At 39.3% G+C, this 14,686-nt stretch overlaps 1 protein-coding gene across 1 annotated transcript; it reads left to right on the top strand.

The window, feature by feature from the left end:
• The first annotated feature begins 362 nt into the window (after nucleotides 1–362).
• Nucleotides 363–14,549, top strand: tm9sf3 (transmembrane 9 superfamily member 3). Its single transcript, XM_004559604.4, has 15 exons — nucleotides 363–561; nucleotides 1,464–1,659; nucleotides 1,807–1,929; nucleotides 4,024–4,184; nucleotides 4,318–4,395; nucleotides 4,696–4,827; nucleotides 4,942–5,108; nucleotides 6,569–6,663; nucleotides 6,776–6,906; nucleotides 7,580–7,719; nucleotides 8,776–8,844; nucleotides 8,937–9,083; nucleotides 9,189–9,272; nucleotides 9,367–9,443; nucleotides 12,916–14,549. Exons 1-15 carry the CDS (start codon nucleotides 469–471, stop codon nucleotides 12,981–12,983), a joined length of 1,761 nt encoding a protein of 586 aa, XP_004559661.2. The 5' UTR covers nucleotides 363–468; the 3' UTR covers nucleotides 12,984–14,549.
• The last annotated feature ends 137 nt before the right edge of the window (nucleotides 14,550–14,686 follow it).

Genomic DNA, 14,686 nt, shown 5'->3' with positions numbered 1-14,686 from the left:
CAAGTAGGACATTTAGAGGTTGCTGCGCTTGCTTAAAATTGTGCATTATCGTGGCTCAGACTGACAAATTGTTCGGACAACTTTGGGTCCATTAAGAGGCCTCATCAGACAGTGAATAGACCCGCTTGTTGTACTCGAGGATCATGTTTCATGCACCAGCTCTCTGTCAAAGTTGAAGCTCCAGTCTTTGCAGTCGGATGACGTGGCCGAAGGTTGCGGTAGATGCGCCGACAGAGTTTCTATAATCACCGTGTATCCATCGTTTTCTGCGCTGACTGGACGTCGTCAGCCACGTGCCTCTTTTCAGCCAATCGAACGTGCATACGACGAACGCTCATGAGGCTCTTACGCCATATGCGTACGAGAGCATCCCTAAAAATTGCCTCTGTCATACAACCAGGAAGAAGGTGGGATAGCCGTGCAAAGCTAACATCCCCAGTCTTTCTGTACACTTTTTTTCTGAAAATAATGGGATATTCCAGGTGGAAGGTGGTAGCGGCGGTGGTTTTCGCACTTGTATGTTCTTTATCACCTGTCGACGCAGACGAACATGACCACACGGTAAGACACCTTTTTGAGAGGCCGACTGAAAAGGGGGAGCCTTGAAAATAATGGACGTTTGTGCTCTGTGTAACCTGCTAACTGTAGCCGCGACGGCTAGCTACACCCCACAAAACAGAATTATAAACGTGACAGGGTTCATGACTTGGTCTTTGTGGGTTATATACTGATACTGGGTGAGCTATCAAACGGGTAGGCATTCATTTAGCCGGCTAAGTTGTCACTACTTATCGGCCTAAGTGCTTATGAGTAACGTTTGCTTGCTAGCTTGTTAGCACATCTTCCAAGCTGGTCTTTGCAACCTTACTTGAGCACCGGCGGAAGCTACACTTAAGTTAGCAGCTAGTTAGCCTGTAGCTAACGTTAGTTAGTTAATCAAAGGCAAGATTTATAAAACTGCCGTCCGTTTAGCCTCGCAAACACAATTAATGAAAAACATTTACTCTTGACATCGATTAAACTTAAGGCCCTCTTCATATTACTTTTGTTCTCCGTTGTCAGATCCAGCCTCCCTAATTACACCTGGCTAACAAGATAATAATGTGCATTACATTGTCTTAATTATAAATGGGGCGCTAATGTGGAAGCTGTTAAGTAAAGAGGCGGATGTTGCATTCACGAGAACTTCCTTGCCAGTGGTACACATAGCTAACACACAATAGTGCTACGAGGATGGCTCGATAACAGTGTGAAAAGAGCCTGAAATTTACATTTGTTTGCATGATTTATAACGCGATAGTGCTCTGAAAGTTGCTGCTATTGTTTTAAAAGTTGTTGGCAACTCACAGAAGTTTCTTTGGTGCACTATCGATAGAATAAGAATAGGACATCAGCAGTACTTGCAGAACTGGTGTAGCATTCCTGGATTTAATTATAAGAGTCCTCCTGTTTTACTTTTGCAGTACACAGATAAGGAGGAGGTAGTTTTATGGATGAACACAGTGGGGCCTTACCACAACCGACAGGAGACATACAAGTATTTCTCGTTGCCCTTCTGTGCGGGCTCCCAGAAGACCATCAGTCATTACCATGAAACACTTGGAGAGGCTCTGCAGGGAGTGGAGCTTGAATTCAGCGGCTTGCAAATAAAGTTCAAAGGTACTTACACTGACTTCCACCTCTTTAGGACTTTTGAATCAGCAAGAGCATTATAACTAAAAAATGTTGCTTGTCTCTGGATGTCTGGCTTTATTAATTCCACAAAACTTCCTACACTTACTAAAAATGTGATCTTTATCTTTGTAGAGGAAGTCATGCAGTCAACATACTGTGAAATAGAGTTGGACAAAGCCAAACGAGATGCTTTTGTCTACGCCATAAAGAATCACTACTGGTACCAAATGTACATAGATGACCTGCCAATCTGGGGTAAGTTGATAACCACTTTTTATTTTATTAACACATCTACTTTTACATGTTTCTTTTGTTTTGTCTAGCTTCTGAGGTGTGTTCTTATTACTATAGATGTAATAGGTATAATGTCAATCTGCTGAAGATTGATATTGGGCGACATTCCTCTTTTGACTGTTATTACCCTGTAAGCACATAGGATTACATTCACTACTAGCAGTATAGGGAGTAGAGGGAGAAAAACCAAAATCCAACAGCAATGAAAAAAAAATAGAAAAATTATTATTTTTGTGAACAATATTTTTATTGCTTTTTGCAACAGCATACAAAGATTTGTTTTCACAGTAATATGCAGCAGTAGTAAAGTCCCCCCCCCCCCCCCCCCCCCAAAAAAAACAAAACAAACAAACAAACAAAAAAAAACATAGCCAAATTTATTTTTAACATCTCTCTCATCTCAGAATTTCACGCATCCCCTCTTACTGGCTATTAGTGGTGATGTGGTAATATTTAGAGTAGAGTGACCGACATTTTCATCCTGATGGTGAAGAAGTAAAACCAGTTCCTATTCTTGAGATAACTGGTCCATTTATTCTTTACCGGTGTTGTAGGGAGGTGTAACCGGACACAATGTCATGTGTCAAATGTCAGAATAAAAGGCACTCAAGATTTAGTCTATGTTGTATTATATTGTTTTTGTTTTGAATCAGCTTAATTAGTGCAGTGTACCGGTTGATTAGCTTATATACAGCTTTACGTTTTAGAATAATTTTATGGTATTATGCTGACTGAAAAATATACTAATGAGTGGAACCATTTTGACATAAAATGAATAAAGACACTGGATGTACTGAGTGTTAGGGCTGTCCAGAATAATAAACACTTCCCAAGGTGAGCTCTTCAGCCCATGTATTAAAGACAATGGCTGTGGTGTTTTTTCATCTTTATCTGTGTATAAAATGATAACTCGGAGAGAAAGTTGGAAGCAACAGGAGGTTTAACTTTTCTCTCACGCTGTGCCCCGCTGCTGTCTCACTTTTTGAAACCTCTCCGTCCACTCACCCACTGAACATGTCAGAAAGAGTCAGAGTGCTGTTCCTGTGCCAAACAAGCAAGACATTGTTAAGATGTGTAGGATACAATCTTGTATTTTATTTCTTTTGCAAAGAAGCTTAAAAATAAAACAATTGTTAAATTGGCAACAAATTGTTTATATTTCCAATTTGATTGCTGAATAACAACCCAATGAACATTAAAATAGTTGAATATTTGGATACAGAGCTCATAAAAATTCTCCTGCAGCTTTTAGTATTCATTTCCCATGTGCAAAAGTGTTTCATATAAACCAAAAGAAGGATATTAATGACTCACTACTGTTACTGAGTCAAGACTGTCACTCTAACAAGCAGTCAGTGTGAACACTCACATATGTTGGAGTAGTACAATGGTGCCACTCCTACCCTGTTTAAACAGACTATGCAAGCTGATGTAGAAGGAAGTGGGAGGGGCGCTGGTATTTGCTCAAACGTTGCTGAGTTATGTGTCGCATAATTAGGAGTGTCATGAATATCTATAAGTCTAACATCCGGGTTGCTATTGTGTGAGAAGTGCACTGGTGTGCCTTTCTTTTATGAGATGTTTATCAGGGTTATTTAGCTCAGCAATTGCAGACCTGTCGTTCATCACTTTCAGAACTTGCTCACTTGTAGTACCGCTTACTAAAGTGAGCTCGCCTGCATAATATTATGTATGCTAGAACAAAAATTCCTGTCTACATTAATTTGTGGTGCAGAATGTGGAACAATTTTTCAGGCATTAAACATTAAACAGACATATATATATATATAGCCACAACAGTAGATTCATAGTTCTAGCTTTGCATCAGACTTCTTTGCTCAGCAATGACCTTTTATGAAAACTAAATCCTGACTGTAACAAGTGAGTAGAGATTATGCTGTTACAAAGTTATCAAAAGTGGCCTTTATTTGGCATTTGCACCCTGATTGTTAATGTTGTATAACTAAAGTGTTTATTTTCACCTGTCCATTGGACCACTGCTGAATGAGATCTCGAGTTGTTTTTTCGTTTTTTTTTTTTGTTTTTTTTTTAAAGGTATTGTTGGTGAGGCAGATGAAAATGGAGAAGAGCACTACCTGTGGACGTATAAGAAACTAGAGATCGGCTTCAATGGCAATAGAATCGTTGACGTAAATCTGACCAGCGAAGGGAAAGTCAGACTTGTGCCAAACACAAGAATCCCAATGTCCTATTCTGTGAGTACTTTTTGATTAACATTCTGGGAAGCTAAAAATCATTGTATATCTGCCATATTTGACTTATACTCTCTTGGGGATACATAGGACATGTAAACACATGCATAAATGCCAATGAACCTCTCCTATCCAGGTGAAATGGAAGAAGTCAGATGTAAAGTTTGAAGACAGATTTGACAAGTACCTTGATCCATCCTTCTTTCAGCACAGAGTGAGTGAAATAACCTTTGTGGTGTTTCACATGCTTCCTCATGCCAGTGGGGATACCATTGGCTTGTTGTAATAGCACAACTCTGTATGACATTTCAGAAGATGCAAGTTGAGCCTTGCAACAGATGTAATGTAAATGACCAACCTGCTCAATAAGAGTCTTTGTTTTGTTTTCCATGCAGCGTCATAACTCATTTGTTTTACTCAAGTGTGGCTATTTGATGTACTGTTTTGATGCAAAGAGCTTTCCAGTGTTGCTCTTAAAGAAAATTTTTGATTTTGCTATATATATATTTTTTAGATTCACTGGTTCTCCATCTTTAATTCCTTCATGATGGTCATTTTCTTGGTGGGTCTGGTGTCCATGATTCTTATGAGAACGCTAAGAAAGGACTATGCCAGATACAGCAAAGAGGAGGAAATGGATGACATGGTAAACTTTGGCTGTACTTGCATGCTTTAACATGGAACTAAGATCTGTTCTTGTTGTTTTTTTCCCCTCATCACGCTTTTCTCTCAGTTTCCTTATGTTGCTTTGTACCAACAGGATAGAGACCTTGGAGACGAATATGGGTGGAAGCAGGTACATGGAGATGTGTTTAGGCCGTCAAGCCATCCACTGATCTTCTCTTCACTTATTGGCTCCGGCTGCCAGATTTTCTCAGTCTCCCTCATCGTTATCATCGTCGCTATGGTTGAGGATCTGTACACAGAGTGAGTAATTGAACATTTTGTTATGATTGTAAGATTTCGCTGAGGACTGTTTTTGATCTGGTTTTTAGTTGCAAAGTTGATTTCTGTGTATTGGATCCCTTATCAAAAGTCTTTGTCTTCTCTCACTTACGGTTTTATCAAAGAGCAAGGTTTAAATCATTCAGCTAAAATTCAAATATGAAATAATCAGGAAAATATGTACTGTGAAAATGCTCATTTTTGTGTAAAGTTGTGAAAAGTTGCTCTCTTCTAGCACCCCCACAACTACATGAGCTCCCAGGTTTAAAAGCCTCTACGAATTTTATTCGCTTTCTTTGTTTATCCTGAAAAATATAAAAAGTGCATTATTCTGTGTTTTAAAAAGTTCTACAGCAAAACAAATAAGCTAAAGTAAAAATACAGTTTTTGTTTGCAGAGTCTGCTGGCTTTATAGTGATATAATGACTTCAGTTTCTCAGTCAAAAAAAAGTTGTCTGGCAGCATGGGAAGGCAGTGAAAGTATTCTAAATAATCCCAAGAAATCATTTCATGCAGTCTTGGCTCTTGCAGAAGTGAAGACTGAGTTGTTGGCTTTTATTTTTAGTCTCCACAGCTATGGTAAAAATCCCATTCTGGTATGTCTAGTGGCTAATGTGGCTAAGGTTACAATTACCTTTTGATGTAAGGCTCAAAATGCTAATATTGAAGAACAATTGGAAAATGGAGACTTTTAAGATTGATGACTGAAGCCAATAGACAAGAGTTTTGTGCGGGTTGTGTTTTTGTGTTGCGTCACTGCAGAGAATGGGTATGAAGGACTGTTAACCTGGTGTCACATGCAAGCCATTTTTTCCCCTCTATAAATCCAGACTTTATATTATAACATCTGAGAAAGTTAAAGACGTGCTGTGATCTTGATAATAACATTTAATAAGATCACTCAGACAAAGAAGTGGGAGAGATACTGTGCTGCTCCCATTGGCTTCATTTCACTGTCATACCTTTTCCTAGAAGAGGTGTGAACAGCAGCAGCTCAGTTGATTTTAAAGCTACAGACTCTGAAACGGGATTGTAGAAAAAAGAACATCTGTGCTATATTTGGGAGCTACATGTTGAAAGAGGTGTTCTTGGAACTTGCATTAACTTGTTAAAAAAGCATTACCTTACATTTTGAGGGGTCTGCTAACTTACGTTAGTTTGTTGTAGTCTGTCATGCTTAACATTAACAAAATGATTAGGAAAATAGAAAGAAGACAGAAAAAGAATAATTAATTATCATTTGTGTATAAATAAGAGGAAATTAAAAAAAAAAAAGAAGGTAACCATTTTGTAAATCAAGGAATCAAGTGTTCATTTCTATCTTTCTTCTTTTGTTTTAGACAAAGAATTGGGTGCAAGTGTGCTATAAAATACTACAAAAATTATATGCAACGCCAAGGGGAGTGGTCTTCACTTGCCCTAACTTTTTCTTTTCCCTGTAGGAGAGGATCCATGCTGAGCACAGCCATTTTTGTGTATGCTGCAACCTCTCCTGTCAATGGCTACTTCGGGGGAAGTTTGTATGCAAAACAAGGAGGTAATAAAATAGTTTGTTTTCTTACAAACAAAATATGTGTGACATGCCCTAATAAAGCAGTTTGTCGTGTTTTGCCGTCTGATTTATTTATTTATTTTTTGGCTTAATACAGGCAGGAGATGGATTAAACAAATGTTCATTGGGGCCTTTATGATCCCAGCCATGGTGTGCGGGACTGCCTTTTTCATCAACTTCATTGCTATCTACTACCACGCCTCCAGAGCCATCCCATTTGGAACCATGGTGGGATTTCACACTGCAGCACCTCCCTAAAAACCACAATGTTATGAAGAACATCCTCCAAGTCAAGAGCCAGCATTTAAATTGTGTGGCCGCATAGATCTCTGGTATCAGCAATGGGATTTAGTCATGCAGGGGAACACAACTGAAGTAATGAGAAAAGTGTACTAACAAATTGAAACACAATATGCACACTTCACCTGATATTTATGACACTAGAGTCCCAAACCCACTGTAGAGTTTTAATTCTGTTTGCTTTATTTCTTCATTCAGTGCCAAATGTTTTCAGACACTACAGCAATAAAAAATGCACACACACAAACATTTCACATATTTTTTAAATTGCTAATTACAGAAATTACAAACAGCTGTTTGTTTGCTCCACTCAGCGCTGCAGAGCTGATCAATCAAAAGTGTCATGAAATAGCCATTGTTCCCCTGACTCAGCCAAACCTCAGAAACATCTAGGGCATCTGCTGATGAAATCCATTCATCTGTTACTCTTCCAGTTTAATGAACATTTGAGTTTGTACCATAAGATCACGCAGTGAACATTAACTTCTGTAACACAGTCAACAAAATTAAAACAACTGATTGGGGATGTGAAACACCCTGGATAATGGCCGTAAATACAGACCGCCCAACTAAAACAATTAAATGTTTGTCATCTTTGCAGGTTGCTGTCTGCTGTATCTGCTTCTTTGTCATCCTGCCTCTGAACCTCGTGGGAACAATTTTGGGGAGGAATCTGTCTGGCCAGCCCAACTTTCCCTGCCGAGTTAATGCTGTGCCGCGGCCGATCCCTGAGAAGAAATGGTAGGTGTGGTTTGACGTGGACAGTCGCAGTTGTCTTTGCCTTAGTGACAGAGACGTGGGCAACCGTGGCTCAGGGGGTTGGGAATCGCATCTGTAACCGGAAGGTCGCCGGTTCGATCCCTGGGCTCTCTGTCCTGGTCGTTGTGTCCTTGGGCAAGACACTTTACCCTATTTGCCTACTGGTGTTGGCCAGAGGGGCCGATGGCGCGATATGGCAGCCTCGCTTCTGTCAGTCTGCCCCAGGGCAGCTGTGGCTACAACTGTAGCTGCCTCCACCAGTGTATGAATGTGAGAGTGAATGAATAGTGGTATTGTAAAGCGCTTTGGGTGCCTTGAAAAGAGCTATATAAATCCAATCCATTATTATTATTATTATTAGTGACAGAGACGTGGGGTCAGATAATGGATAGAGTGTAACTGGAACTTAAGACTACCCTGAGGTCACCGCTTTCAACAGTTTTTGTTTTTAGTGTTGTCCCTCTACGATGTAAATGAGAACACGTATCCCTAAAATAATTCTCTCATGCAGACCCTGCCCCAAGTGCCGTTAGTGTTAGTTTGTAAGGGGCACCGGTCAGGGGAGAGTTATTTATGATTCTCGTAAGTGGCAGGTGTCCTTTATTTTGTTTATAAAATGTCAGAAGATGGAGGCTTAGCTTATCGGATCAGTGGGCAGTGAGAATGTCGTACTCGATGCAGGTGACACAAGGTGTTGAATGGCCTGTGTTTAAGTTGCCAGATGTCAGGTTTAAAGTTCAAAACATTTTAGCTGTCTGCACAAACACTTTTAGGTTATGAAATATGGAAAAGCGATCGACTGCAGGTTTATTAACATTTACAACGTTCTGCCAAGCACTGTGGCTTGCTGCCAAATGGAAAAGGTAGATGTGACCTAAGGCCATTGTCTGACTCTACTTGAATTTCCAATCTGTCAACTTTTCCCCCTTCTCGCATTCGTAACACAATTTGTCATGTGTCCTTACCCTGAAGGGGGACTCTGACACGAACACTCAAGGATACACGGCCACGTCAATATGTTGAATTTTGTGCTCTCAGGTTCATGGAGCCAGCTGTCATCGTGTGCCTTGGAGGAATCCTTCCTTTTGGTTCCATTTTCATAGAAATGTAAGTGTATTGCAGTGTTACTGAGGGACTCTGTTTAAAATGATCCAGACAGCCATGTTGAAGTGTTTTTTGTTTTTGTCCTCATGTGACAGGTACTTCATCTTCACATCTTTCTGGGCCTACAAAATCTACTATGTGTATGGCTTCATGATGCTGGTCCTGGTTATCCTGTGCATTGTGACTGTGTGTGTCACCATTGTGTGTACATACTTTCTTCTCAATGCTGAGGACTACAGATGGTGAGTTTTTCCCCCACATGGATCTCTGGAATATCAGCCACAAAACTGAGGCATTGTCACCCTGTCATCAATCCTCTTTCTCGTTTGCTTGTCCCTCTCTTCCAGGCAATGGACGAGCTTCCTCTCTGCTGCATCCACTGCTGTTTATGTGTACATGTACTCCTTTTACTACTATTTCTTCAAAACTAAGTGAGTTTTACTCTTTATTAATCCGATGAAACATCCTGTTGTAGAAGTGCTTACATCTTACACACCTCTTACATTTTAACCTGTTGTATTTCAGGATGTATGGGCTGTTCCAGACATCCTTCTACTTTGGCTACATGGCTGTGTTTAGCACTGCCCTGGGAATCATGTGTGGTAAGTTTTACGTCCACCTAATTTTATATCGTAGTAGGTCCAGGCCCTATTCCATGAAGCAGGTTTAGCTAACTCTGAGTTTGTTAACCATGAGATGAAAACCCTGGTTTTCTGTGCCAGGAAAAAAGTTAACTAAGTTGGTTACCGTGGTAACGGATCATTGAACTAAAAAACTCTTGAGTTTTTCTCTGCACCTAAACCAGCTGATTGACACTCACTCATTCCTCATTTGTAAAGTCCATCTAAGAGCAAATGGAAAAGCAACTTAATTGGCAGATGTTTGTTTTTAGAAACAGTGAAATCCCACCTTAGAAGTTAGGTTGGAAAAAAAAATCACATCAGGGCTGTTACAGCCATTCACTCATCAATATATAAGGATAGAGACAGACAGCTCAGAATAAAGTCTATGTAGTCTACATGTTTCTTACTCTGTGGACAGTAATCCAGCAGTCAGACTCTTAGTCAGTTCCTCTGAAACATTACTGTTGCAGTTAATGTTTAACTTAAATGCATCTGCATAATAGCTTGCATCTGTATAAAGATGCATAATATATGATCTGTTGTCAATCATTTGTCGTGTTGTAAAAGCCACACTGATGGGGGGGAAATGTCTGTCAAAGCTGGGATTTTGGAGATGGTGAATATTTGAGTGAAGATGATTTTAAGACCTGAAAACTGGACTAAATGTATTTAAAGTGTCTTTTTATATGCAGCTGCAAGCAGTCTGTATTCTGAACATATCTGCTGAAATTTGTTCACAGCTTGAGATTCAGTTGTTACATGCTTTCAACATGTTCAAAGGTTTTTAATTCAGACTCTGAATCTCAACATATTTCCCACAAAAAATCACAAATCAGTCTCAGTGGGTCGACAGAGAACAGGATCTGCCCAAAGGCATAGGCTCTGTAACAGATTAGCAAACGGACCGAAGTCTACTTGCAAAGCAGGAGAGATCCAAAATAGATGAATAGATCACAGGTTCAGACCAGATCAGGCCCTCATCCAGTTTAGGTTCATCCTGTCTGGATCCATTTATAATGGCTTAACTTTTCCAGATAATATTTTTTTCAAACAACTCAATGTTCATAAACTGTAGAAGAGAGAGGGAGGGAAAAAATTTTTTAATTTAATAAAAACGTGTCTTGAAGGTGGATCCACCCTGCAGTCTGCTACTGTCTTCAGTTTCTCTCACCTACACTCTGGCCCCGTAGGGTTAAAGCTAAATAATAAGATTTAAATATCAAACCTAAAATTAGAATTCAAGCTTCATTTAATGAAAGTTCAAGCCGGGTAAGTGATGATCCAGCTTTGAACTTCACACACGCACACACATGTGTGTTATCAAACTTTTATTCTCTCTATGATGGTGACAGCAGACCAAGCTCATTAAAATCTCTTTTCTCTTCTTTGCTTTTTAAGATGACTGTCACGGTCCACACTGACACACATTCATATCCCTTGGTTTACTGGATTTAAATAACACTTTTTATTCACCTGTTGCCATAGTGAACTGTGGTATCAGAGCTCCATTGATGATGCTTTCTTTCTCCACTCTCACATGCTTAACTCGGGGTGAACATACTCAGAGTTGATTCAACTTACTCCACTCAGCTGGTCTGGAACAAGAAACTCAAAGTTAATCAACTTTGAATTTATTTTTAAACTCAGAGTTTGTTGAAGACTCATCTCAGAATAGGAACTATTAGATGTTCTGCCAAATGTAAATAGCTGTTCACTGCATAAACACCAGTGGTCTCATTTATAAAGGGTTGGTTTTGTGTTTATGTGACTTTACACACAGTTCATTTTAACAAAAGAGAAAAGAAATAAATAGATGTGATGAATACATGATGGGCTAAAATCTCAACTACCACGTCTCACTTCGTGTCACATGTTGGTAACACATCCACTTTATTGGAAACATACAAATAAGGAGTGTTATTTGTGCCAGTGAGGCGTGACGCCATAAAAAATAGTCTGACATTAAATTCTGCTCAAGATTTCTCAATTTCCTCATCACATTCCCCGCCCTCTGAGCACAGAGACTGAGACAGTTCTTACACTGCATCTTACTCATAGTGTGGAGCAATTTCACCTTTACTGAAGTTCAGTTTTCAAATATCTCAGAGTGCGGTTTTGTCTTGTTTTGTTTTTTTTAAATATCATTTGGAGAACTTGTGGATCAATTTGATTGGTGTAAAAATGCAAATATTGAGGTGATACTTGATGGATCACTGTCACAGCAAGAACCGTTTATTAGCAGCATTCACACTGTACATTGACAGTTTGTGGTTGAATTTGGCCATTTAGAGGATTTAACCTCGCTTTACTTCTTAGTGACTGAAACATGCCTTTTGCTTCCTGCCTTTAAAAAATGTTAAAGGCAGGAAGCAGCAGCTTCCATAATTTAACATGACTATTTTTACAGTTTTACTTAAATTCATGTCTTGCAAGGTTTGCTTTTCCTCTTACCTGCACAAGTTTCCTCTAAATTGCTCATTTTCACATGAAGAATGCCACCTGCTCATGAATGGGAGTGCCTTTGTGATCTTGTGCAAATTCTCCAAAGATTGCTGCAAATTATCATCCCAGGTGGATTATTTTTGTATATCAAGCTGCAAGTCTAGCTGTCAGAAATCAAGAGAATCTGGGAAGTCTGTCAGCAGACACGGGGGACCTCAATAATTTGAAGATATTAATACAACTGCTGACATTTTATTGTTAGACGCGCACGGTACTGCGACAGGAATAAAGGAGAATTGTTGCTCAAACAGAAAGTGGTTTACGGTTTAGACAGGTGGTGGTCGAGGGGACGTGACAGTCATAGAGATGGACGTGAAAATATTAAACAGCAGGTGGTACAATGGAGGGGGCTATAGAAGTACAGTAGACATCTGCTACGGTCAGCAATCTAATAAAAGCTTTTCACACCTCCCTATAAACGATGTTAACCTGAAATTTCATTCATAGTTGGGCTTGAGTCAAACATGGAGAAAAGCACACTGACTGTATATGATTTAGGCTTATTCAGTATGAAAAATGTTAGTCGTATGTACATACAGGTAGTTCTTGCATGAAACCAATTATCTTTTTAGAGAAATCTTATTTTCTACATCGGTTATTCAGCTCTAAGTGCAGCTAAGTAGTCTTTTCCCCACCAGCTGCAAGCCAAACTCATTTTTCAGCTGAAAGAGTAATAAACCAAGGCTGACACTCATGTACCTTGAAGGACCTTTGTGGAGCTTTCTCTGATCTGCATCAGGTACTACACTGCCTCCTGGGCTGGCTGTGTGTCTGAATGCTCATTTTGTAGATGTGGGATGTGCGTTTCTCTGCTAAAACCTTTATTGGATACCTCACCAGTAATCATCCTGTCTCGTGATGGATTTACCTGCAAAGTAACAGCAGAGTTTGATACCTGGTGCTGTCAAACAAAAAGAAACTTGCTCACAGATCATCTTTTGCTTTTCAGGTGCCGTAGGATACATGGGAACAAGTGCCTTTGTGAGGAAGATTTACACAAATGTGAAAATTGACTAAGAAGTGAAGCAGCATCAACACAGGGATGTTAATGGATTTGCCTAGGCGTATCCCAAAAGACGGCGGGCACAAGTCATTCTTTATTACTTTTCATTCTTGCAAAGAGATTGTGAGAATCTCACTTTGTACAATGTAGTTTTTCCATATTTTTTTTCTCCTCTCTGAAAGATTTTCAACGCGCAACTCAATAGTGAACAACAGGAGACCTGCGGAAGAGATATCAAACACAACTTTTGATTTTTATCAGTTGCTTTCAAACAAACATTGAGGGAGGCGGCGAATGTTTAAGGCTGACATGGCTTCTCTTTTCCAACCCAGTCCCACCTGAGACCAGAGAACATACAGTACATGTGATATTGATGGAATAGTGTAGCTCTCTTCAGTGAAGAGGCCTGAGTGTATTGAAAGCCTTTGTTCTGTTGTGTCAGAATATTGGAGAGTTGGGTTTGTGTTTGTGTTCTGACTCTGAAGTCTATTTTGTATTCATGAAGTCACTCAAATTATTGTTACTATAGTACAATTGGTTGTTTCCATTGAAATCCACTGGGGAAAAAACAAACAAAAAACTAAAAATGTTCACCCAATAATCATTCACCAATTTCAATTATTCTTAACTCCCTGTTAGGGTAGCAGTCCATCCAGTCAAGAGATTTTAGTCCTGCTGTAGTTTACTGTACAGACAAAGAACAGAGGGACTGAGGTACAGCAAGAACTGATTTTTTTAAAAATGGATGTTTGATGTGATCCCATTTATCTGTTTAGTTTTATGTTTTCTAAATGTTTGGGTTTGAATGAAGTCTACATGTAAAGATAATATATGGATGGTGGGCAGTGTATATAACCATAATAATGTACCTTTAGATGTAGATCCCAAATGTATTTTCGTTGTACAGATTTACTACAGGGTGTTGTTTTTTTCCTTTCTTCCAAAAATGAATCGTTCAGTTAAAACAATTTGTTTGTTTGGTGCTTGGGGTGGGGCTGGTGGCGCTGTTACATCTTGCCTGAAATTGCATGAAGTTTTCACCAAATCAGATTTCACTTCAGCGCTGTCAGTTTTTTTTTTTTTTCTTTTTCCTGATTGTTGGCATCTTCTTGGTTTCAAAATGGAAAGGTGCATTTTGATGATTTTCTAGACACATTATTTTGATTCCATATGTTATTTAAAGCCTTAAAAAGGCCCTACATCTTCTGGTAAGCCATTTCCATCACGTTCTGTTGCCTAACCCGAAACATCGTCTGTGAACGTTCAACGGAAAGAGGCAGTGGCTTTGTTTCTGCAAACATACTGTACAAATTCAACTTTATGTACACTTAAAGCTAGATGTTTTCATAACCACACAGTGCTGCGGTGTGTTTCAAATGCTCCCCCCCATTTTGTGTAAATTCAGTATGTACCCTACTTGTATGAGAAGTGGCATTGCCTTCTTTTTTCTCTTGATTTCCAGTTCTCCCCCACTGAAGTTGATTTTGGCACCTCATGTTGTGTACCAATGTCTGATTAGACATTTTGAACCTCCATATTAACTTGCTGTAAAAAGAAAATAAACATGTTTATGTACAGGGGTTATTAAAGCGTGATCTTGACTTTGATGGTAAATACTGTTGAACCTGATTAGAACAGTCTACAGCATTTATTTCTAGACTACAGCATTATAGTCCTAGCTGGACCACTAAGGAGAGGCAGCTAAGATGAAGTTATG

The sequence above is a fragment of the Maylandia zebra genome, linkage group LG13 (genome assembly GCF_041146795.1).
Source record: "Maylandia zebra isolate NMK-2024a linkage group LG13, Mzebra_GT3a, whole genome shotgun sequence".
NCBI lineage: Eukaryota > Metazoa > Chordata > Actinopteri > Cichliformes > Cichlidae > Maylandia > Maylandia zebra.
Note: the sequence above shows the minus strand (reverse complement) of the source record. Positions and strands in the feature narration are given on the sequence as shown.